At 49.1% G+C, this 24,078-nt stretch overlaps 1 protein-coding gene across 1 annotated transcript in view; it reads left to right on the top strand.

Annotated features, from left to right (window-relative positions):
* The first annotated feature begins 2,466 nt into the window (after positions 1-2,466).
* The window catches only part of Hunk (hormonally up-regulated Neu-associated kinase), a 109,994-nt gene continuing 88,382 nt past the window's right edge, over positions 2,467-24,078 (top strand). Inside the window, exon 1 of the mRNA XM_087899363.1 lies at positions 2,467-2,774. Within this exon, the coding sequence (XP_087755489.1) occupies positions 2,514-2,774 (261 nt within the window). The 5' untranslated portion in view covers positions 2,467-2,513. The remainder of the gene's footprint in view (positions 2,775-24,078) is intronic.

Below are 24,078 nucleotides of genomic sequence, written 5' to 3'. Positions count from 1 at the left end.
TCTCTGGACCTCTGGAGAATAATGTAGACTCTTAGCCACTGAGTCATCTCTCCAGAACAAAGGCTGCTAGCCTGTAATACCCAGAGAAACCCTAGAAACTTGGGGGCTTAGTAGAGGCTCTTCAGTGATGTGTGTTGGCTCCTCAGACATAGATTTCCAGAATCCCTAGTGTGAGGGTGATGTAGTATTTTGTGTGCTTATTTGTCTTATGAAATGAATTCTGGAGACATTCCTTACTGAGAACGACCACCTCAGACAGCAGGAACTGTAGTGCAAGAACCAGTTACCAAACCCAGTCGGGTGGGATTTGAACTTCTCTTTGGCATCCATCTCAGCCAATAGAATTAGCAGTGAGCTTGGACCAGACCCAGGCAGCAGGCCTGAGGAAGATTTAATGGGCCTGTATTTTCTCTCTTCTTCACCCCTTTCCTGACCTCTACCCTGGGAGGGTATAATCAAAACATTAAAAGGATAGAAAGTCTCCATTTCATCATAAGTGACTTCCACCACTTATGAAGCGGCTCCTCCATAAATGAGTACTTTCTGGGATTTGCCTTGAACTGCAACAAACAAATCTCCAAATTTTCACAAAGAGCTAATTTCCTAAAATTAAATTATGCAACACTGGGAAACTTTAAATCCTTTCGGAATGGAGGAGTCACCCCAAAGCCGGCTTCACCCTCCCCATGCTTTGGACCTAGCATCCCCCTCTTTCCCCACCTCCCACCTTCTTAAAATTAAATTACTGAATTAGAAACACGAGAGCGATTGGATGAGCCCTGCAGAAAACGTAGGAACTAAGAAGTCCCTTAAGTACAGCAAGAAAGCAGTGGAAAGTCTGTCTTTAATGTGGGAAATCCAGAGCCAGGAGACCCCAGCAGAAGACAAGCACCAGACTGGGTCATCATAGCAAGGGCGGAGACTGACAGCTTGTACGTAGTTCAAAACAACTGATGCTGAAACTTGAAAACGGCCATTTTCCGCATTATTTTTCAGATGGGTCAGGGACTCCTCCCTCCGCTCCCCCTCTTGAAGGGTAATAACTGTATCCCCTCCCCCACCTCAGAGTATTAATGTGGATCGATGATGTCATACCTGTTTACTGCAGGATAAACAATGAAATGAACTTTGTTAGAGCCGAATCTTCCGGTTGGGCTCAGATGATGTGTGATCAGAGGTTAAATTATTTGCATTAGACACGGCCACCTCAACAGGTCGCATTTTGGAAAAGCCTGTCTGCCTCTTTTATTTGTTCAGGGGAAAGAGAAAGAGGAGCTCTGTACTGTAGCAGGGTTGAACCTTTTCGGTTCAGGAAGATGTTGGGGATTCTGGAGATATCTGGTAGGTGTCTCAGAACAGATGTAATTGTTTATGTGAGATCAGTACAGTCACAGGGCCCACAGAACAACAGGAGCTGCGATCCGGTCCGGATCATCCAGCAAGCACCGACATCATCGCTATGGAAAGCAGAGAGGGTGCAAACGTGCACGCATAGGCAGCAAACGCCCTGGTTCTTATGCTGCCACCAGTACTATTAACTGTGGCGGTTGCTTCTTCACCAACCCAGCAATCTGGTCTGCGTGCGAGCCCCAACACACAGCCTGCTAAGTTCCCATCCATCCATCCATCCATCCACCCATCCACCCAGGGTCCCTACTGGTGCCGGGTTCTGGGCTGGGTACTCAACCCTCGTACAGTTCAGAGCTCCTTTTTCTCTTTCCCCTGAACCTGGTGGGTGCGGTTAGTGCGGAAATTCACCCGGGAAAGGTCCAGAAAGCTTAAGCCCAGAAGCAGCGCGATACGCGCGGCCAGAGGCGGCAGGTCTTGGGCAGCCCGGGAGCGCGCGTCTCCGCGGCCGCGCGGGGTCCCCCTGTCTGGCGCTCAGGTGGCTTCGCCGCCCACTCCACTGCTCCCTTCCCCTCCCCTCTCCAGAAAGGGTCGAGTTCGGCTGTTGCGCGCGGGGAAGGAAGGAGGGGCTACGAGGGATTTGAAAGTGTTCAGGCTGCCGAGTGGAGCTCTTGTCTGTCCCCGCCGCCCGCGAGCGGATTAAATTTCTGCAAATTTAAACTGAATGAGGCTTTCTTCTGCTGCCTTCCAGAGGGCGCCTGCAACCCGCCGCGCGCTCCTCTCCGGCGGGAGCGGCCCCGGGGTGCACTGCTGACGACCCGGCGGGCTAGAGGGCGGCGGCGCCTGGGTTTGGGGGACCCCGCCACCCGACTGCGCCCCTCTTGGACCAGCAACCGCTGCTCCCAGCACCCGAGCAGGGCACCCGACGGGAAGGCAGACTCGATCTAGGCGACCGTTCCTCCGAGGACGAACTTCTCGGGGGCGGGTCCCCGGTCGCCCCGTCGCCAGCTATTGTCTGCGCGCCGCGCTCGCACGGAGGCGCGGGGGGCGTGAGCGCGGAGACCCGGGCCGGGCGGGGCGGGGCCCAGGGAGGCGGCAGGAGGAGCCGGGGCAGCCCGGGGAGCCGGAGGAGGAGCGGCTGTGAGCGCGGGAGCCGAGCGAGCGCGATGCCGGCTGCGGCTGGGGACGGGCTCCTGGGCGAGCCGGCGGCGCCGGGGGGCGACGGGGGCGCGGAGGATGCAGCCAGGCCGGCGGCGGCCTGCGAGGGAAGTTTCCTGCCCGCCTGGGTGAGCGGCGTGTCCCGCGAGCGGCTCCGGGACTTCCAGCACCACAAGCGCGTGGGCAACTACCTGATCGGCAGCAGGAAGCTGGGCGAGGGCTCCTTCGCCAAGGTGCGCGAGGGGCTGCACGTGCTGACCGGAGAGAAGGTGAGCCGGGGCGCGCGGGCCTGGCGGGAGAACCTGGAGCACTGTCCCGCAAGCACTCTGCCTGACTTTCCAACCCTGTAGCTTAGACGCACTCTCAGGCTCACGCAGTGGGCCACTAGGCATTCACCGATGGGTGATTGGGGCAGGGGTCAGATTCGTGGGGTGGGGGACCCGGACAGTCAGATTTACCGCGAAACTACCCCGCACTGCCTTTCTGTTTTGTTTTGGAAGGGTGCCGCCTGGCGGACGCCAGAGAAGGGGCGGCGAGGCGGGGGGAGGGGGGGGAGGCGCGGACGTAGAGTTGGCGTTGGGGGTCCTCCTGTTTCTGACCGTAGGGACGATGGAACTAGATCTAGACCGGTGTGTGTTTGGGGTGGGGGTGGGGAGCAGAGGGTGTCAGCCTTGCTTCTGGAATGTGAGGCGGGAGAACAGGGTAGCCAGTCTCTGAGACTGCTAGAGTTTCATCCCTCCTGGGCTCTGGTGAGGACGTGGAAGAGAGCGGAGGCCCAGGAAACTACCCTCTCCACCCGCGTGGGCTGTAAAGATCCTGCTTTTGGCAGGTGCAGAACTGCACAGCTAGGTCCCCGGACTTTAGAGATTTGGAGATACCTTTTTATCTTTCTAGGGGAGGGTAGAGGAAAGGAACCCCTCCCCCACTGGAGTGACCCTACTTCGACCTAATTAGAAGTTAGAGCGTGTGAACTCTTGCCAGCCCAGGTGTAACTTAGATTTGTGAGAAGCAACCTAAGAGGCTGACTTACTTTAGAGGCTGGGTGGCCCCACACAGGGAGTTACTCCGGGCTGCCAAGCTGGTATCCTCACATAGATATCATCCTCCAACACTTCCCCCAGGCTGGGAGTTCAGGCGGGAGGAGGAGCGCTCAGAGAGGGTCCTGGAAGCGAATAGCCTAGCCCGAGGAACAAACCCTCACGCCTGCTGCTTTAGGTTCCCTTGCCCAGCCTAGGAGTTTGCCAGTGTTAAATCGGGAGAACTCTGGTGACAGGCCCACGCTGCTGTGCTTGCCTTGCTAAGGTAGCCTCCTGATACTTGGTTTCCCTTCTGGTTTCTGTTGTCTTGAGCATATGAGCAATGAGCTCCATCAGCCTTAGAATTGCCCTCTTTTCCTGTTGCCGTCCCAAGTGCGGTGCCTCTTCATATTGGGTAAGCAGGGCTAGACTGAGTCACTTCCAAAAGCACCGCTTGCCTGAATTCCCAAGCAAAAAGCAAGAGTTCAGTATGAGCTCACTTGAGCTCTTCAGAGAAGAACAAACTCTTCAGACCCTGCACTCTACGTTCTAACCGGATTAAGCAAAAGTTTATTTCCTCTTCAGTGTGCCGTGGGCTGCCTATCTGATGCACCGAGGTCCACTGAGGGTGGTGGGTTGCTGGGTGACTCCGTGAGCGTGAACTCACGTTCCTGTTCTTGTGGGAAGAGGTGAAGGAGCTGGTTTTTACGCCTAACCTATGTGATTCAGCCTGGCCATGTGAATCAGCTCTTCTTCATGTTAGTTGCACAATGGCGAGTACCTCCCGTTCTCCTGTCCTATCGCTCCTGGTTCCTTAGAGGTTCTTGCCATGTTGGGCTGGACCTCAGCTCCTCAATGGTGCAGTTTCACCCCATGGCATAACACGTTTGACCTTGGCTGACTGCCTGGGAATGTATTCCAGGTTCAGCCCTCTACCCCTGTGCTCCACCCTTCCCCCCCCCCCCCCCCCATACTTCACTTCTGGTCTCCTGTGCTACTCTTGCCCAATGAGAAGCCCTTGGAATCCAAGGAATTTCTACTCAACTGGGACCCAGGCGGAGAGTCCCTTTCCTCCTGTCTCTATGATGGCTCAATTCATCTTTGCAGTGAGGAGATGCTCGGTGGATATAAAATTATTTTCCTGGATCAATTGATCTGGTCTAATTAGAGATTCTGGTCCTGGATGGAGAGGTTGAGGCCAGGAAGGGAAACTTGGTCTTTCCTGCTGTGCTTTTCTCTAGCCAGGAGAATCCCCGCTCTGGGGACAAGGCTGCATCAGGAGGAACCTGCGTTTTAGCTCCGTCAGTTGTGAACTTTAAAGAAACACTCATGGCTTTTCATCTCCCTAACCCTACACCTTCTGTGCTTAACTAATAGATGTGGGCTTCAACAGACTGTAGAGATGAGGAGAGGGGAAGGGGAAGAGGGAGAGAGAGAGAAATATCAGTGAGTTAATGAGTTCCCAACCGTCTTTTCTTTTGGGTTTTGCCTTATTAAGCAAAGCTAAAGGAAAAGTGAAGGCAAACTCAAGCCATTTGCAAACTAAACTGCAGGCCAAGGGGCTCCCCCCAGGGGCAGCGGCTGGTGTGAAGCCGCCTTCAGCCATCCTCCAGTGCACGTTCTTGGGATATATGCTTTTAGGTGAAGCCTTTCATCTTTTCCTTCCCCTTTTAGCGGGTACGGGTTTTCTTTGTAAGAATGCAGCGATGAATGCTGCAGTGAGCAGTAAGCGTGGAAGGCTTCAGAGTAGCTCGTCCTGGGAAGTGGGTGCCTGGACCAGGCGATGGACGAAACACGAGGGCACAGCTCCTCAGAGTCCGCCTGTTTCGGAGTGTCTCCTAGCAAAGCGTGTGTTTTATTTTAGTTGATTTGTGGCCAAATTCAGACTCTTGCTAGTTGAAGGCTTTTGAAGCAGCGTGGGTGGTGGTGGTGGTGGGTGTTTTGGATAAGGTGCACATTTCCAAAGTGCTTTGGATAAAACCCTCCAGGGTTTGCCTGGCGTGTCTGGCTTAGTCCAGGTGACAAACAGGTTCCCTTCTCCCCACTTTCATTTTGGGCTCAGCCCTATCTCCTTGAGAGGCTCCTATTGCTGCTGCTGCCTGCAGGGCAGGGCAGGGCAGGGCATTGTTTTCACCTCAGTGGCCTTTAAAGTTGATTGGGAGTAATCTGAATCTAGATGGCCCCTTTACTGCTGGACACACAGGACGCTTTAGGGCAGGGACCTAATTTTGCTTTCCTTTAGCTTTCGGTGAAGACTGTGAGATCTGTCCATCTGGCTATATAAAAATAAATTTTCCCTTGTTCATGTGAGGTTCTTAATTACTATGTTCTCAAAAGTGATGTTTGGGCCGGGAGTCATGCATCAGGTTCTGAAAAGCGGCCGTCACTGTGGCTTTGAGGTAGAGAACAAAGTTGCTGAGCAGGAGTATGGGCTGGCAACTCTGACAGCCTGAGGGAGGCTGCGCCTGATACTGCACAGTGCTTCTCGGTAGATAAGACATACTTGTGCCAGGCCCCCCGGAAGTCACTACCTCATTTTCAAAACATGGATAGAATATAGCTGAAATGGCTCAGTGGTTAAAGGAGTCTGCTGGCAAGCCCGGTGACCCACAGTTCCTCCCCGGTACTCCCTTGGCGGAAGACAAGCCCTGAGAGTTGCCCTCTGACCCTCAGACTGCCACAGGTGCACTTCGGTGCACGCCCCGTCTCTCCCACCAGTAGATGTAATAAAATTAAAAATGCTGAAGAACAAAGCAAAGAAACTTGATAGGGGGAAAAGAACAAGACTGCTTTGAACCCAGCCGGCAGGCAAACTTAACTCTCCTGCAGGGCACAGAAGGGGCACTGCTTTCGCTAACCTCCACCTCACCTGTGAGGAAGAGGCCAAGGGTGCACTGAGCTATTTCAGATAACTCATTCTAATCTTTGATTTTTATTCGAAAAAAAGCCCATTTATACATTTCATTAGAGTTATTTCGGGGCTAAAAACAAGGACTGTCTGCTCGGTGAGCTGCAAGTCATCACGCGGGGAACACAACGGTACCAGGTACTTGGAGAGGAGAAGTTACTAAAATTACCCTTTACTATGTTTTGCGGAGCAGGAAACATGACTAATTTTAGAGGTGGCCTTTTGGCAGACCCGTTTTTAGCAAGTATTTCTGAAACAAACAGATGCTAACTCCTGTATTTCTTCTTCAGTGCTAGGAAGTTCAGGGGCAGTGGCTCCTCGTCACCGTCAGCAGGGGCCCCTTGGTGAGAAGGAGGGGTTCGCTGAGGCACCTGCCCCGTGTGTCTTGTGTGATGAGGCAGTGCCTGTAATTTCCTGGATTACAGGCAGTGCGGCTGTGGGTACGCTCTCTTGAGCTTCCCGCCTGGCCTCATCTTTTTGAAGTACTGGAGAAACGGTGGAGATTGGCTCGGAGGGCTTTTCCTCAGTACTCACTGGTACAGGGCCAAAGGACTTCAAAGGGCACGGTGAGTCAGCACTGCGGTGCGGAATGGTGCCCACGAGGAGGAACACACCTTGCATTTTCTCTGCAGGTGTTGAATCCAGGCTGCCTTTACTAATCTGACTCAGGTCTTCGGGCTCATCCGTGTCTGCAGGCTGCTGGCTATTCCAGGGAAGTGGCAATCATCCAGAGTGGTGTTTTTCTTCCCAGCAGGGGTGGGGAGTGGCAGCCACATCCATCTGGAAAGATGGGCGGGTTGGCTCGATGGCTTGGGCATGAAGTGGCTCCGTTTGTACTGGAGTGTTTCCTCCTTTCTTTCATTCGTGCTAAGTACGAGACTTTCTGTCTTGTCTAACTGCGCCCCAGTCAGTGAGCCTTATTTTATTGGTTTTGTTTTGTTTTGTTGAGACAGGATCTCACGGGCTGGCCTCAAAACTTGCTATGTCACCAGGGAAAGCGACCTTGAACTGCTTGCTCCTCCTACCCCCCTCTGAAGTACTGGGATTATGGGTGTCTGCCATCATGCCCCCCATTTATTCGGTGATGGGGATGACCTTAGTTACTGTTCTGTCGCTGTGAAGAGACACCAGACTTATAAAAGAAAGCATTTAACCGAGGGCTTGTTTAAAGTTTCAGAGGGTGAGTTCCTAACCATCACGGTGGGGAGCATGGCAGCAGGCAGGCAGACATGGTGCTGGGGCAGTAGCTGAAAGCTTACATCTGATCCTTAAGCAGGAGGCAGAGAGGGAGACTGGACTAGACACGGACTTTTGAAACCTCAAAGCCCACCCCTAGTGACACACTTCCTTCAGAAAGGCCACGCCTCCCAATTCTTCCCAAACAGTTCCACCAACTGGGAACCAAAGATTCAAATACATGAGCCTATGAGGGCCATTCTTACACAGGCCTTCATGCGTGTGAGGCAACCATCTACCAACTGAGCTACTCCAGCTTTCCCGTTTGCTCCGCCCCTGCTCTGGCCACTTCTACGTGCTGATCTGACCCCAATTCCCTGCTCTCTCATTGGCTGGATGGGGAGACTGTCAGCAGCAGTTGGACGTGTCCTGAGGCATTTTTTTCCAGAGGCCTCAACCCGGGTGAATCTGGATTCTTAGTGTTAGGGCAGAATAGTTTCAGGATAAGCAAGAAGCAGAGTTGTCCCCGGGGGGGTGGGGGGTGGGGGGGTGGGGGGGGTGGGGGGGGTGGGGGGGTGGGGGGGGTGGGGGGGGTGGGGGGGGGGTAAAAGCCCTTGTCACCCACACTGGTGACCTGAGTCTGATCTCCAAGGGTCCACATGATGGAAGAGAACAGCCAACTCCTGCCAGTTGTCCTTTGACCTCCACAGGTATGCCAGGCACCTCCCCAGCCCCACAATAAAAAAAATATAATAATTTAAAATTGTAAATTTCAGGGCCGGGGAAGCGGCTCAGTGTGGAAAGTGCTTGCTGAGCAAATGTGAGTACCGGAGTTCGGGTCCCCGGTACCCACGTAAAAGCCTCTGCACACGATAGCCCATCTGGAACCCTAGCAGGGGGAGGCAGAGACAGGGAGCCCACGGAGCAGGCTGCTTAGCCAGACTAGCGGAAGAGATGAGCTGGAGTTTCTCAGTGTACAAAGTGGAGAGCAGCTGAGGAAGACATGTGACCTGTGCAGGCTTCTACAAGCATATGCACACCCACATACACGTGTGCCCACATACATGTGAGTACACACAGACAGGCACACACACACGCACACACACACACACACACACATTTTAACATAGAGTCCTAAATATGAGGTTGATGGAGTGGTGATTAGGGAGAGGGCGGCTCACCCCCAAGTGTGAGTGTAGCCTCTGCAAGGGAGAGCTCTGCCTGACTGACTCAGCAGTAGCCACACATGGGTTTGGTGGTTCTCACGTTACGTTTGAAAAGGCTGCTAAGAAGCTCCCCTTCTTTATCCCCCCCCCCCTTTTTTTTCTTCGAAAAGATAAATGAGACTATGATTGTTGGGTGGTCCTGGAGATGCCTTGGGAGGGCTGTAGTTTGGTACGGTAAAGCCGTGCATCATAATTATTGTCTTTTACTGGAGATGGGGTTTCTTTAGGAAATTTCTGGAACATGGCTGGTTTCCAGTTTGGGCTGGAAGGGATATATGAAGAAGTGTGCTTAGCCTTAAGCATGATTCACTGTTGCCTTAGCATTCTTATGTAAAGATTCTGTGAAAGAGGTATTGACTCTGTGCAGACAACCTTCACAGCCAGTGTTAACTGTGTTGGGATCCTTGACTCTCAGCTCATGAGAGGATTCAACCAGACTCCTGGGCGGGGCTTCTATTCCTCCCAAGTTCCTTCATTTCCCCCGTCCTGCTATCCTACCTTAAGAACTAAGCAGGAAAGTATAGGAAAATCAGGGCCTACGTGTCTCACACCTTGGGTGATGCTGGTGAATTTGAGAGTCCTTGTCCTGAGTGCCGGTCCCGGGGCTGGGGGCTGATATCAAGATCTCCTGTGGGTTTTCTCCTTGCTGCTGGCAGCAGTGCTGCGCGGTGAGCATTCCCTCGCTAGTGTCGTCACCGGCGTTGGCTAAGCAGAGGTTATCCTGAGCAGATTGTCTCTCCGGCTTCTCTTAGTTCGCTAGGGTGGCACATGGCTATAGATTCGGTGGCTTAAACAGCAGCTGTTTACTATGTCACGTTTCTGGAGATCAGAGTCCAAAATGAAGGCCTGGGCAGAGACATGCTCCTTCTGGAGACTCTTTGCTTCATCTAGTGCTTAGTGTTCTCAGCATCCTGTGTTAACTGAAGTGGTCCACCGATCTCTATTGTTCCTTTGTTTGTCTCCTGGCTGAGTTGCTTCCTTCTTCCAATAAGGGCACCCATAACTGAATTTAGAATCCATTCTAATCGGGTTTTGTCTCCTTTTAACTTGATGATATCTACAAAGACCCTATTTGCAAATACGGCCACATTCACAGCACTAGGGCCCTGGTTCTCCGCCCGCAGTCTCGACCCCTTTGGAGGCTGACCACCCTTTTCACAGGGTCGCATCTCAGATGTCCTGCATATCGGCTATTTACAGTATGATTCAAATCAATAGCAAAATTACAGTTATGAGCTGGCAACGAAAATAGTTTTATGGTTGGAGGTTGCCAATAACATGAACTGTGTTAAAGGGTTGCAGCATTAGGAAGGTTGAGAACCACCGTGCTGGAGATTAGGACTTGAAGTTGTCTGTGTGGGAGTGGGGCATAGTTCAACCTGCTACACCTTAGGTCGGTGTATTGTGTCATCGGTGACTCCCAGGCAAGCTGACCTCGAGGAAGAGAGGAATGTGTTCCTAAGGCCTAATTCTGGAGGCTAGAGGTCCGAGGTCAGGCTTGGTGGTGTTGGCTCCTTCTGAGAGCTGTGAGGAGAGTCTCAGACCCTTATAGATGACCGTCTTCCTACTCTGCCTTTCCATGTTGAAGGAAGTGGCCACCGTAGGTCAGCGTCCCCTGTAATGACACCACCTCAACTCCGTTATATCTCTAAAGACCTTGTCTCCGCATAAAGTTACACTAGGAGCATGGAGAGCTCTCAGCTGTGAATGTGGGAAGGGTGCAGTAGAACTCTTATCGGTGCGTTCACACCATGCATGGTATCCTCTCAGAGGGATACAGTGGGATTCTTACTGATGTATTCACACCGTGCATGGTATATGTTCAGAGGGATGCAAGGGACTCTTATTGGTTCGTTCACACCATGCATGGTGTCTGCTCAGAGGGATGCAGTGGGATTCTTCCTGGTGCATTCACACCATGCATGGTATATGTTCAGAGGGATGCAAGGGACTCTTATTGGTGTGTTCATACCATGCATGGCATATGCTCAGAGGGATGCAAGGGACTCTTATTGGTGTGTTTGCACCATGCACGGTATATGCTCAGAGGGGTGCAATGGGACTCTTATTGGTGTATTCACACCATGCATGGTATATGCTCAGAGGGATGCAGTGGGATTCTTATTGGTGTGTTCACACCATACATGATATATGCTCAGAGGGATGCAGTGGGATTCTTATTGGTGTGTTCACACCATACATGGTATATGCTCAGAGGGATGCAGTGGGATTCTTCCTGGTGCATTCACACCATGCATGGTATATGCTCAGAGGGGTGCAATGGGACTCTTAGTGGTGTGTTTACACCATGCATGGTATATGCTCATGAGTTCACATCCCCACTAGAGTATAAGCCCCGTGAGGAGAAGACAACTGCCCTATTCCTTATGCCAGCAGTGACTTCTGGCACACACAGGGCATTCACCAAAACTCACGATAGATGGAAGAATTGCTTTGATCTTCTTGGGTGTTATATAGCACTTTTTCTTCTGGTTATAACAAGATGCCATCTTGGACTTTGCCTGGTAGCCATGGCAACTAGAGCAGAACAAGACAGTGCAAGCCAGGCCTGAGATAATGGCAATAGGACTTTAAAAAAAAAAAGCCTCTCCAGGAGGTGGAGGAGAGGCGAGTCAGGAAACCTCCCCTGAGACTCCAGCTACTCTTCCCAGCCCCCTTCTGGCAGCCGTAAAAGATCCTAGGAGATTTGGAGTGTGGAAAAGAAGCGGTTAATTAAAAGCAGGGCTCCACTCTGTAGTGTCAATGAGGTCACCATCTATGATGGAACGGGATTTTTCAGTGATGCAGCTGTTTTTGTGGGGGGTCACCTATGTTCCTGTAAGTAGCCCCTCACTCATGCACTGTAAGATAGCCTGAGGTGGTGCCCCTCCAGGGTGAATGAATGCGTCCTTCTGTCTCCCTGGGAAGAGTTACCACAAACCAACACGTGGGGAGGGTTTTCCGAGTGGTCATATTGTCAGGCTGTGGATTCACAAAGGCTGTGGCTCTCCCTCCCTGGGGCTGCTGGGGATATCCGGGGTTGAACCGACGCTGGGCTGCTGTCCTGAAGAAACACCCTGGCCCAGTCATAGCCGCGCCTTCTGTAGAGATTCGTTAGGGTGTGAGCTAGTTATTAGAGTGGTGGGACAGACAGAAGACACATTTTCTGTCGATCATAACCCTGTTCTGGGGCCTCAGCTCTTCCCAGAGACTGTGCATCAACACTATAGCAGATGAGAGGTTGCTATTTGCAAACATACATTTTTTTTTTGGATGTCTCCCATGGAGATATACGTAGGCTTGAAGTCTGTCTCTTTGACTATATTTTTCTCCATAAGTTTATTAGTCTCCTAACCCAGATTCTTGCAGAAACATTCTGCAATCCTGCAGGTTCTGCTCGTCTGTCTTCTGAGCTGTTTGATGAGTTTTGGTCTCCTTCCCTTGTTACCTTTGCCATTTTCATCCTCTGCTTGAGGTCTAGTTGTCTTATTGCCTGGTGGTTTGTCAGGGTACATGTCTGCCACGGTTCGAACACTATTTACTAAAGTATGTTTGTGTTTGCTTACATGAGTTTATGCATGCCATGTGTGTGCAGGACCCTGTGGAAGCCAGAAGAGGCCGTCGGATCAGTACTGGGAACTGGGCCTCTGCAAGAGCAATGTGTACTTTTAATTGCTGGGCCATCTCTCCAGTCCCCTGTTTGAACTCTTTTCCCATGAGGTACCTCTGTTGGTCACCTGCCCTTTGCTTCTAGACTGGGCAGAAAGCGTGCGTGTCCACTGAGCACAGAGGCCATTGAAGAGTCTTTCTTCAAGCTATGAATAGGACAGAGGTCAGAATCCTGCAACTCTCTGTGTGAGACGAAACAGAGGTTCATGGCCTCCCGATCCCTAACCTGCTGGAAAGAAACGAACGGGGACCAGGAGAGTAAAGATGAAAGGTGACCGCCGTGGTTCCTACCAGCTGCAGGCCAGGTCTTCCACGTTGTGTTGGATAAGGCCTTTTCTGCCATGTGGCATTTTGTGTTGGTGCGAAGGTCTTCATTTTCCCCTTCAGCTTCCACCAGCGTCCTAGGAACCTGTTAAAGTTCGCATGTAAACACCCACATTTTGGGAGATCCATTCGAGAACGACAAAACTAGATTTACCCAAGAAAACATTTAGCCAGGGTTTGGGGGCTTAGCTGAGAGTTCCCAGAGGTTGGTAAGTAGGCAGCTAACTAGGTCCTGTGACAGTGGAGAATGAAGGCTTAAAGCCCTAGCAGAGCTTGGGGGCTGGTGGGTCGTCACCTTCATGTGTGGTCCTGGGGAGTAGGGACGCTGTTCCACACCTGTAATAGCCAGCTGCTGTCTTTTACGGGTTCACTGTGAGGTTAAGAATGCACACACGCCAGGTGGTGGTGGCGCATGCCTTTAATCCCAGCACTTGGGAGGCAGAGGCAGACGGATCTCTGTGAGTTCGAGGCCAGCCTGGTGGTCTACAAGAATGAGTTTCAGAATAGCTAGGACCTAGAGAAACTCTGTCTTGAAAAACCAAAACAACAACAACAACAAAACCAAAACAAAACCCAAAAACTCACATACACATGCACCCACCCCCACACAAAACATATACATGTGGATATATATGATATTAATTATAGATTATATAATATTACTCTGGGCATATAGATAAGCAAATAGAACTTTTTGGCAGCACAGTTTCTCGGTGAAAGATACAGGATGTAGTGGAGGGGGTGGGGGCGGGGCAGAGACAGGACCCCGCTAGCAATTTCTGTAGGTTCCCAGCAGAGGAGACACCGAGGTGAGACACCGTGTCTCTCCCTTCCGTTATCATTCTGCTGAAATTATAGACCCCGGAGGAATCCTGTGCTGTGGGGAGGGAGAGGCTGGCACCCTGGTGCCAGTGGGAGGAGAAGCCGGCTCCCAGGTCTGACAACTTGGCAGGAATCTTTCAGAGAGACTGGAGGTGAGACAATGATGGGTGAGCGATGGCTGGGGCCACACTTCAACTAAGACTGCTTAATTATGTCTTCCGCCCTGTATTTAAGCCTAAACCTCGCGGAGTGAGGGGTATAACTGGACCTTTTGATGTATTCCTTTTCCCAATGTGGCTACCAAATGGTCTTGGATCTGAGGTTCAAGGGCTCCAAGGAGGAAGACTGTCTTTTTGAGTAAGAGGTAGAAAAGTTACTAATACCACAGACAGTTAGCAGACGGCAAGATCTCAGAGTAACGTCCAGACTCAGCTCACACAGCAGAATGGGTCCCTTACAGGTTTCAGAGGACAGCAGCTCGGTCCTGTGGTGTTGATGAGTAGCCAGTAACACAGGGCACTGCCTCTTACTGGTGGGGAGGGAACCCCTGTGTTTCGAGGAAGGAAGGTGTGATATTGAGGGTTTGTAGAGCAGTGTGGAGGAGGGTCCCACTTAGTTAATGTGTGTCCATCCCAGGGGCCGAGAGAATGGAGTCCGGTAGCCTGAGTTCTGCGTGTGTGCTCAGCTCTGAGAGGTAGGGCGACCCAGCTGCACACTGACATGGCCTCAGCCATGACTAGGCTAACATCTGTGCCCTGTTTGCTTATATAAAGGAAGGGGGGAAAGGGAGGGATGGAGAAAGATGATCCGGATAGGAGGCCTTTGGGGGAGGGGTATGCTGTCACAGTCAGCTTCTGACTGCTTCCTGCGGACTCTTGGATCCTGGGGCGATGGTCCAGAGACTGGTGTCAGTACCCATACACTAGGAGGACCTTGTCCACATACATACATATGGCATACTTAATGGTGGTTGGTGTGAACTGCCTCAGCGGAGGACTTGGAGGGGGATGGGGACATAAGAGTCAACACTGTTATTAAAGGAATAGCCACAGGTGTGTCAGGATGTCTATGAAGAGTTTTGAAGTCAATCTGAGTTGTATTTGTTGCGAAGTGTGGGCAGAAGACATGCAGAAAGGTGAATTAAGCCAGATTTTAGGCGGCCGCAGGTGAGATTAGGTGAGATTTTATCCTCACTATAAGGATAGATTTCAGTCTGGTTGAGTTGATGTCATTAAATAGTTTTGATTTGGTTGCATGACTTTTAAGTCACATGATAAGGTAATAGATTGCCTGTTTTTGTTGTTGTGTATTTTCTTTTAAGGCTAAAGTAGCCCGAGATATAAGTTCTGGCTGTGGGCCGTAACATTCCAGCTCGCCACACCCGTCGAGGCGCTGGCTGGCTGCGCAGAGGGAGCGTGCTGAAGTTGTGTAAACACCAGTGTTGCTTTCTTTCCTTGGCTCTGATGAAGATGAGACTGAGTTATCAGGAGAGAGAAATGGCTGCCAACCCACCAAGGAAGAAACTCCTGGTTCATGTTAGTCTATTAGCCATGTGCCAGCCTGAGTTTTTATTGTAATATTGCATCTCAGTGAGCGTCAAAGTCTAGGATCAGCACTCTGGTTTAGACGAGAGAGCCTTTAAAATCGTAGGTCTCCCTAACTGTAGTAAATGGCTTGAACTCCTCTACGTCTTTTCTTAATAGTAAAAGGATTTTGGCTCTAAGAGTTTGTATATAAAATATGAGAACTGTGCTGGCAAAATGCTGGGTCAAGGTGCTTGCTGCCAAGCCGAGTTCAGTCTACATGACCCACATGAAGGAAAGAGAAAACGGACTCCCACAAATAGATACACACACACACACACACACACACACACACATCCTAAAATGGAATTTCTTTTGGCATATTTGAGATAAGTTTTTGTCTATCTTAAATTAGATTTCTTCATATACAAATTATACTGTGTAATCATAAAATACTTTTACAAAGACAGCGACACATTTGAATGTTTTTAAAGCTGAGAACGTGGTTGCAGTAGAGTTGAGTCTGGGTAAGTGAGCAGTTCTACCCAAACATGATTAAAGGAAGGGCTCGGTGCCATCCCCTTCTGTAGTCTGATCAAAACCAGGATTAGCATCGTTTAATCCCTGAAGAATAAGCCGGCAAAACCATGAACATCTTTCAAGCGTAGCAGGATTGAGGAAAAGTTAGAATACAGTGCTTTCCCTCTAGGCTGGCAGAGTCTTCTTCCGGTAGGTGAACTCAGTCGACTTGTCTTCTCTCGGAAGGAGCTTACTGTGATGATCTGTCCGTTAGTGTAATCACTTAACTCTCCATCTGGTGGACTGAAGATCATAGCCACAATGACGATTTTGTCTACCGGCCAAATTTATAAATAGATTGAATTATTTGTCTAACAGAATAAGTTTTATGATCACTGTAATTTAGCCAGAATGTCTCAAGTAGGCATAATTCTTTGTAAAAGAATTCTTCCCACTGTTAAACAGTGTCTGTCCAATAAGAGACAGCTTTGCCCATTGAAAGTACATATGAGCAGGGTTTGGAGAAATCTAATCACAGGTTTTACATGTCTCATTCAGTAAAAGAATAGAACGCAATCATTATATTTCTAAGCCCATTTCTGTAAACATTTCTAAAGCAGATCTGTGCTTCAGAATTTTTTTTTCCTGTAAGCAGAATATCAGTCATCATTAATCTCAGTATAATAGAATTTTGGCCATAGGATTAAAATTAATTTAGAACTAATAAAACCATCTTTTTATAAATTTCCCACAATTTTTTTTTTATTCAGAGTCGTTTCATTCTTTAAATTTCTTTACCAAAAATGCACTTTGTAGTGTGTGCAACCCTTGATAAACAAATGAGAACTCAGGAAGTGACAGGGTGCTGCAGAAACGCACGTAGGGGAGAAGCTCATGTTTAAAGTTCATTAGTCTTATTGGTAAATTCCAAGATGTCCCTGCATGTCTTAGAAAACAACAACCCTCCTTACCTTATGCCTACCTTCCTGCTCATACATATGTACACATCTTTTCTTTTTCAAAGATTTATTTGTTATGTATACAATGTTCTGCCTGCATGTGTCCCTGCAGGCCAGAAGTTAGCACCAGATTTTATTACAGGTGGTTGTGAGCCACCATGTGGTTGCTGGGAATTGAACTCAGGACCTCTGGAAGAATAATCAGTGCTCTTAATCACTGAGCCATCTCTCCAGCCCTGGACACATCTTAAAGCCGGGAATATGGCACTCTATAACCCTGATGGAAGCCACAGGGCATAGGGGTTTGTTTGTGTGTTTTTCTCTTTGAACCCAGAAGGACTCGGGAAGACCGTGTCCATGCAGGCAGCAAACGGATGCAGCTTGCAAACTGACAGTACGAGGACAGAGGGCCACATCTGCAGCCTGAGAAGAGCTAGGTTTATATCTGGGTCGAGAAAGGTGCATTTGGGAGAAGAAGGGAGGGGTGGCGAGGAGCCAGTTTGGGCGGTTTGAAACTTTTATTTTTTCCTCTAAGAAGGGTTGCTACTTGGGGCTGATAACTTCGGGGCAGAGGAGGGATATGGGTGAGCCGACATTTTTCTTCCAGGTGTGTAGCTCAAGGGAGGGGGAGGGGAGTAGCTGTGGCCAAAGGATTTTGGAGGCTAAAGAAAAACAATGTGGGAGCCATTGATTGAACCCAGAGTATCAGATTGCCCCGGCTTCAGAAGTAGAATGTCTTGCTCAACTCTGGAGTTGTTTGTCAAGAATCAAGGCCCCCAAACTTATGGATACTGCGGTCGCATGCTCACCCAATTCAAGAGATTTGCTAGCTGGTGAGGACTCTGTTTTTTGATCAGCAAGAATCAAGACTCACAAGCAGCTTTGATTGCCATGGATCGAGCTAACTAACCTTCTTCCATCTCTTCCATTCCCGCCCCTGCCCCTCCTGTAACTCAAGGGCATTTGGTGTGGGCTCCAAGGCACGAGGGACCCCCCTTTGTGGATTCTTGTTTGCTTTGGAGTGAAATCTGGTTTTACTTTGAGTCAGTGGTGAGGGAGGAGTGCACTCACTATTTGGAGGGGCTTACCAGCTGTAGATGGAGGGCTGGGGAATTCTCATGGGGAGAAGCAGGGACCATTTCCTGTGGCACACTGGCCTGGAGATGGGCCCAGGCAGGGTGCCCATGCAGAGGGGAAACAGCCAAGGGAAGAAAGTTACTGCTGGGGTAGGGGATAGAGATGGGGGTGGGGCAGGAGCGGGAAGCAGGGAGAGATGCAAAGGTTTTGCAGATAAGATTTCAGAGGGAAGGAGAGTGGCAGTCAAGCGTGAGGGATGCCTAGGCAGGAGAACCTGGCTGCCACCATTAGGAGAAGCCGAGCCTCTTGTGTGATCAGGGGAGGAGATTTGGCTGGGAAGGACAGGGGCAGGAAGCCTTGTTATCTCCTGAGGAAAGTTGCACTGGGCCGGCTGGAAGCTCTTTTGAGCAGATTTGTAGTAACGTGATTTGGAAAGCAGTATCCAGTCAGCTAAGGGACGGCAGCCTTTCAGATAGAAAAGGTTCCAATGGAAAGCCTGTACCATTTGCCCCACACTCTGTGAAGTTACCCGGATCTGTGTGATCTTTGGGATTAAAGTTACCCATTGTGAGGTCTGGCGAGTTTGAGAGGAACAAGAGGAGCTGATGTCCTCCTGTCCCTTGATCTCCTCCTGGATGTGTGAGCAGTGTTACAGCCATCACTATCCTGGCTGGCCCAGAACTCAGTATGTAGACCAGTCTGGACTGGAACTCCCAAACATTCTGGCCTCCCCAGTGCACCAGCACACCCGGACAGGTTTGAAAATCAAATTGCAATGCTCTGAGCTCTTATTTTGCATAGTAGGGTCTCCTGGGTACCACCAGGATTCCCAAATTCTTGTGTCCTGGGACAAGAGATTGGGTAGGGACAGGCGGAGAGTGGGAGAAGCAGAGAGAGTTTAGTCAGGGGCCACTTCTGAGTGAGGAAGCCAGCAAGAGCTGAGAGCTCCCCGGTGCTCCTTGCGGTGGACTGGGACTGTCACGGTCATTCAGAAAGCACGGGCCCTTCTGTACACGTTCAGTTATGTGTGTCTCTGGCATTGGGGGGCTTCCTGTCTGGTTTCTTTTATATGGACTCTATTCTCTGCTTACTTAGCACACCACTAGAATAGTGGCTTTTCTACCGGACCCGCCCCGTTTGCCGACTTGGTCATGTGGGCCGGCTGGAGCTGGGCAACTTTCTCAGGTTTTGTGGGCCTCCCTTCCTCAAGGAGGGCCTTCAGGGCCCAAGGAATGAGGAAATGCCCCAGAAGTGAAACTCTGAGGGAAGGCTGGCTGCTGTGTGTGTGTCTGCATGTGTGTCTGCATGTGTGCGTGCGTGTGTGTGTGTGTCTGTCTGTCTGTCTGTCCGTCCGTCAGTCTCTGTCTTGGGGCCGTGTAGGTGTGGTATTATGAGAACGTTCCTCAGAGCCCCATGTCACTGAAAGCGGATGGCTAAAGATAAGTGTCGTCGCTTACGTAATCTGGCTTTTCATCTGGAATCACCCTGCTCCCATGCAGAAGCAGGGCTTCCTAAGTGCATTCTTTATTCCAGGTTAAGATTTAATTAGAGAAGCTAGCCTCTGACTCAGTTCTCAGTCGAACATTTACATTTAATAACACTAATAAAGAAAGCTTGTTTTGAAAACACGGCTGCAGGTTCGTGAAGTGTTGTTCCCATAGGATGACATTTGATTCTATTAAAAACGAACGTTTGTGAGCAGTAGTTGCCATTTCAAGGCCAATTTGAAGTAATAAAACCCAAATTTCCCTCTGGAGGGAAAGTGCTATGTGGCTGTTGTACTCCCACCTAATTTATTTCTTCATTTCCCAGCTCAGAAATGAGTTGCTGTCTTGTTCTTTCTCACTTCCATTCCCTCCTCCCTCCCCTCTCTCCCCTTTCTTCTCTTCCTCCTGATCACAGAGAGTCGGTCATTAAAGCAGCTGACAGAGAACCCGGGAGCATGCGGAATAGCAGGCTATTTTTTTCCAATCAACAGACGCAGAGCAGTGGCTTCCTGCCTTCAAAAGGGTCATTATTCAGCAGCGTGTTTATTTATATGTGAGTCCGTGTACATGTGCGTGTGGCATACGTGCATGTGTGTGTATAAATTACCAAATGTCAATTCTCTTTTCCTTATGATCAACTACACACACGGTACTAGGGGCTCATACATGTTGAGAACACACTCTACCACATAGGAGTAACCCCCACCTAAATACTGTAAAAATAATACTTGAACAACATTTTGACAAACCATTTCCTATTTTAAACTTCAGTCACGGGAGTGCTTTATAATTTTTGAGTTTTTTACGCATTCAGGTCGGTCTTGGGCTAATGGCTACCTGTGTTCTTCTGCACAGCCACTTAGCACACTCTTTCATCATCGTCTCTCTCTTGCTGTGCACTTTAAATTCCACAGTCTACCCCCCTTTCATTTTCGATAACATTAACTTTTTCTCCTGTTTAATTAAATATACCCCCTTTTCTTGTTGAAAATATATACAGGTTTAAGTAAAAATTGCTTTGAGTCATACAGTCCAGAAAGAGTTGGTGTGAACATTTCATTGGCATGTGCTCCTTGCACACAATACTTATATGTAGTTACATGTAGCACACACACATAATAGTTATGTGTAGTCACATGTAGCACACATATGCAGTAGTTGTGTGTGGTTACATGTAGTATATGCATGTAGTAGTTATATGTAGTTACATGCAGTATATGCATGTATTAGTTATATGTAGTTACATGTAGTACATGCAGCTAATAGTTACATATAGTTACATGTAGTACATGTATGTACTAGTTATGGACATTGCTGGTCTTCCTTTCCCCTTTGATTTTATATGTTATAGCACTCTTATCCACTGTTCATATTGTTTTTTGGTTTTTTTTTGTAAGTACCCCTTATTTTACTGGCAATTCAGAGACTGTTTTCCCACATTGTTAAATATTCTTTTAAAATGTGATGTTTTAAGCACAGTGTTTTGCAGGTGTGTAGACTGGCTGGAACTGAGACCTGGACAATAACTTTTGAGAGTTGTCACCTATGATGGGGTAGAGGTGGCCAGGCCGTTCATGCTTCTGCATGTAACTGCAATAAACTCGCTAATTCACCAAAATAAAAAAAAGTGATGTTTTGAGATTTGTTTCATTATTCGAAGTTACTGTAGTACTGAAAAGTTGGGATTGCCCCCGTGTAAACCCTGCTACTGGGACTGCCCTTGTGTCTGCATCTGAGCCATTCCTTAGGAACAGTACTTCAAAGAGTGGTCACAATAGCTTCAAGTTGCAATTTAGAAGGATTCTGTTACATGATAAAACTGTATGAAATTGACTTTTAAAATATGCGTCTTGGTATTTTGTTAGTAATTTTCATCATGTTTTGCTTCCTTATCTTCTTGATTTTCATGAGCTATTTACATTCTAAGGATGTTAACTTTACCTTTGTTGTGTTGTAGGTCTTTCTTCTCCTTGGTCATTTACTTCCTTTCGGATTCAGTTTATGACTGTCTTTGGCAGAGGTGTATTAAGGTTTTGTTTTGTCTAGTCAACCAATTAATAGTTGTTAATAGTTTAGTGTCCCCTTATTTTCAAGCTTACCCAGAGGGAAGGATTTACTGTTGGCTTTGCTTGGTGCATTGTCCGTGATTGTTGCCAGCTTCTTGTTGTTCTGTGCAGGGATCTTTGTGCTGTGTAGGGAGAGACTTTTGACTGTGTCTCTTGTTTCTAGTGACAGGCTGCAGGCTCTGGGGGCTCACAGCTTCTGCCCCCCATCTTTCTGCTTCTTCGCAGCTCTGTGGTCTTGGGTAAAGTATAGAAACCTTCTTAAACTTCAGTTTCTCCATCTGTAGCACAGTGAAATATATCTCATGAATATTCAGTGACAGTCATGTACATATGTATATGTAAATGGTGTGCGTGTGTGTGGCGTTTAATTAGCTTAAAGTATATTCATCATTGTGTTGGAGAACACATGGCAGCTGGTTATGCTTCTCGTTTAGACTCTCAAACCTCTTTTTCAACTTAAAGGTATGTAGAGGTCAGACCCCTTGAGCCGGCAGGACTTAGACCGCCCACTCAGCTTATCTGGATGATGGAGTGTCCCTCTGAGGAGGGCAGAGGCGAGGGGGTGGAGAGGATCGTGGGACACCTCTGCAGCAGTCACCTCCCCAGGGCAGGAATGACTCTGGACGTGCCGAGACACACATGTCTGCATTCCTCAGCTTCCACACCCTTCGTATCTGCCTGTGCCATGAGCCTCTTGGCAGCCTCCCTTCTCTGCCTGGGGAAGGGGCTTCTCTGTCTCCGAGCTCTCTTCCTGCTCTTTTTAGGTCATATGTGTGTGTGTATGTGTGTGTGTGTGTGTGTGTGTGTGTGCGTGTATGTGTGTGTGCGTGCGTACGTGTATGTGTGTGTATATGTGTGCATGTATGTGTGTGCGTGCGTGTGTGAATATATGTGTGTATGTGTGTGTGTGCGTGCGTGCATGTGTGTTCTACATTTCTAGGATTCACGTGATTGTGCTAGGAATGATCACTGGACCCAACCGGCCTCACCTCTTTGTCACCTTTGTGGCCCCTGAGACTTCTTTGCAAGATGAAATCAAGAATGAGTTTGTAGACACTTCTCCACCGGCTACCATGGGGAGGTTGGGAAAGCTTTGTTGGAAGTGGTTTTCGTTAGCAGGCCTCCTGTTCTCCCAGCAGGCAGCTGAGCATTTTCGGTGTGTGCTGCCATTCGCTGACCCTTGGCTAGGAGGCCCTGGAGTGTCTGAAACCTCCGTTGACAGCCCGGGACTGGGTAGCAGAATGTGATCTTGTATTAAGAGTTCCTGGAGTTCTGTTTCCAATTCCACAGTGTCCCCGTCCTCCCTTCCTGCAAAGCCATTTTGTTCCTGTACCTCTTGGGCTGCATGTGGCTGCCAGTTGTCCCAGGATGGAGGCGGGATATTGATTGTTTCCTGTTGCCTGTGGGACTGGAATGCTTCTTGAATTAAAGCTAATTTTGGAGTTTGAAGTATTAAATGTCAAATTTGAAAGAGAACGTATCTAAGACTTCTTTGTTGGAGAAGGGGAGGTCATCCAAGGCCTAGGGGAAGGGAAAGGAAAAAAGAAATAGGAGAAAGAAAGGAACCAGTTCCTTCCTCCCTGTGCCAAGTGATTCCCCCTACACTCATGGAAGCTCACCATTTTCCTAAAGTTTGCTGTATTAGTATCCCTCTATCAAAAAGTCATTTACGGAAAGGTAGCCTGAAATCTATTTCTTTTTTTCTTCTGTTTAAAATGATATCAAATCATTCTGTTATAGTGTTATTTAGTATGTAAACTGTATTGTATGCATAAAGTATACTTTAATTTTTTTTTTTTTATGAGAAGTCATTTGGTAGGGAGAGTGCAAAGTCAGAATGCTCAACACTGGGAAATGTCCTAGCTGTAATTAGCTGAAAATAAGACCGTGATAAACGGGTCACTGTGGAGGTCACCCCTTTCCTGCTTCTGCATTTGTGATGGTGATGTGTGTTTGTGTGTGGGTTTGTGCACATGCATGCAGGTACCTACAGAGGCCAGGCAAGGGTGTTGTATCCCCTGGGGCTGAAGTTATAGGTGCATGCGAGCTCTCTAGCAGGCGTTAACAACCGAACTACAGGCCTCTGCAAAAGCAGCAAGGGCTCCTAACTGCTGAGCCATCTCTGTAGCCCCTCTTCTCTCTTTTCTTTTTTAAAATGTTTGTGTGCGTTGGTGTTTTGCCTGCATGGATGTCTGTGTGGGGATGCCAGATCTTGGAATTATAGACAGTTGTGAGCAGCCATGTGGGTGCTGGGAATTGAACCTCTGGAAGAGCAGCCAGTGCACTTAATCGCTGAGCCATCTCTCCAGCCCTCCCCCTTTCTTTTTAATCCAAGCAGCATTGGTCCCTTCTTTGTGCAAAGTTCCTGCTAATCACCTGTGTGGGCTCTCATACAAATTAGAGACAGCTCAATTAGAAACAGAGCGACAGACCAATGTCCTACAGGTCTAGCAAATTGTTGGTAAAAACCGGACGGCGGCAGTCCTGGCCCCTCTCTGCTCTGGCAAAGCCGATGCTGTGGCTTCCTCTAGAACAGATGGGAAAGGAGGGGAAGACTGCGGAAAGGAGTCGTTCAGTGTGTGCATTGCTTACTGCCCAACAGACCTGGTACCCCATCTTACGGAACAGGGAGAGGCTAAAAGAGAGAGCCTTGGGTCTCATGACCTCCATCCTTCTGTCTCCAGTGTCTTCACCCCACTGGGTATGGGAGGGACTCAGGGCTCAGATTTGGAGTGTGGCAAGAGCCCCAGAAAACGTTGGAGCCGGTGGCTTAGCCCCGCTCACCCCTTCCCACATAGTCT

The sequence above is a fragment of the Myodes glareolus genome, chromosome 2, assembly GCF_982192425.1.
Source record: "Myodes glareolus chromosome 2, mMyoGla1.1, whole genome shotgun sequence".
Classification (NCBI taxonomy): Eukaryota; Metazoa; Chordata; class Mammalia; order Rodentia; family Cricetidae; genus Myodes; species Myodes glareolus.
This window is presented reverse-complemented; position numbering and strand designations above follow the sequence as displayed.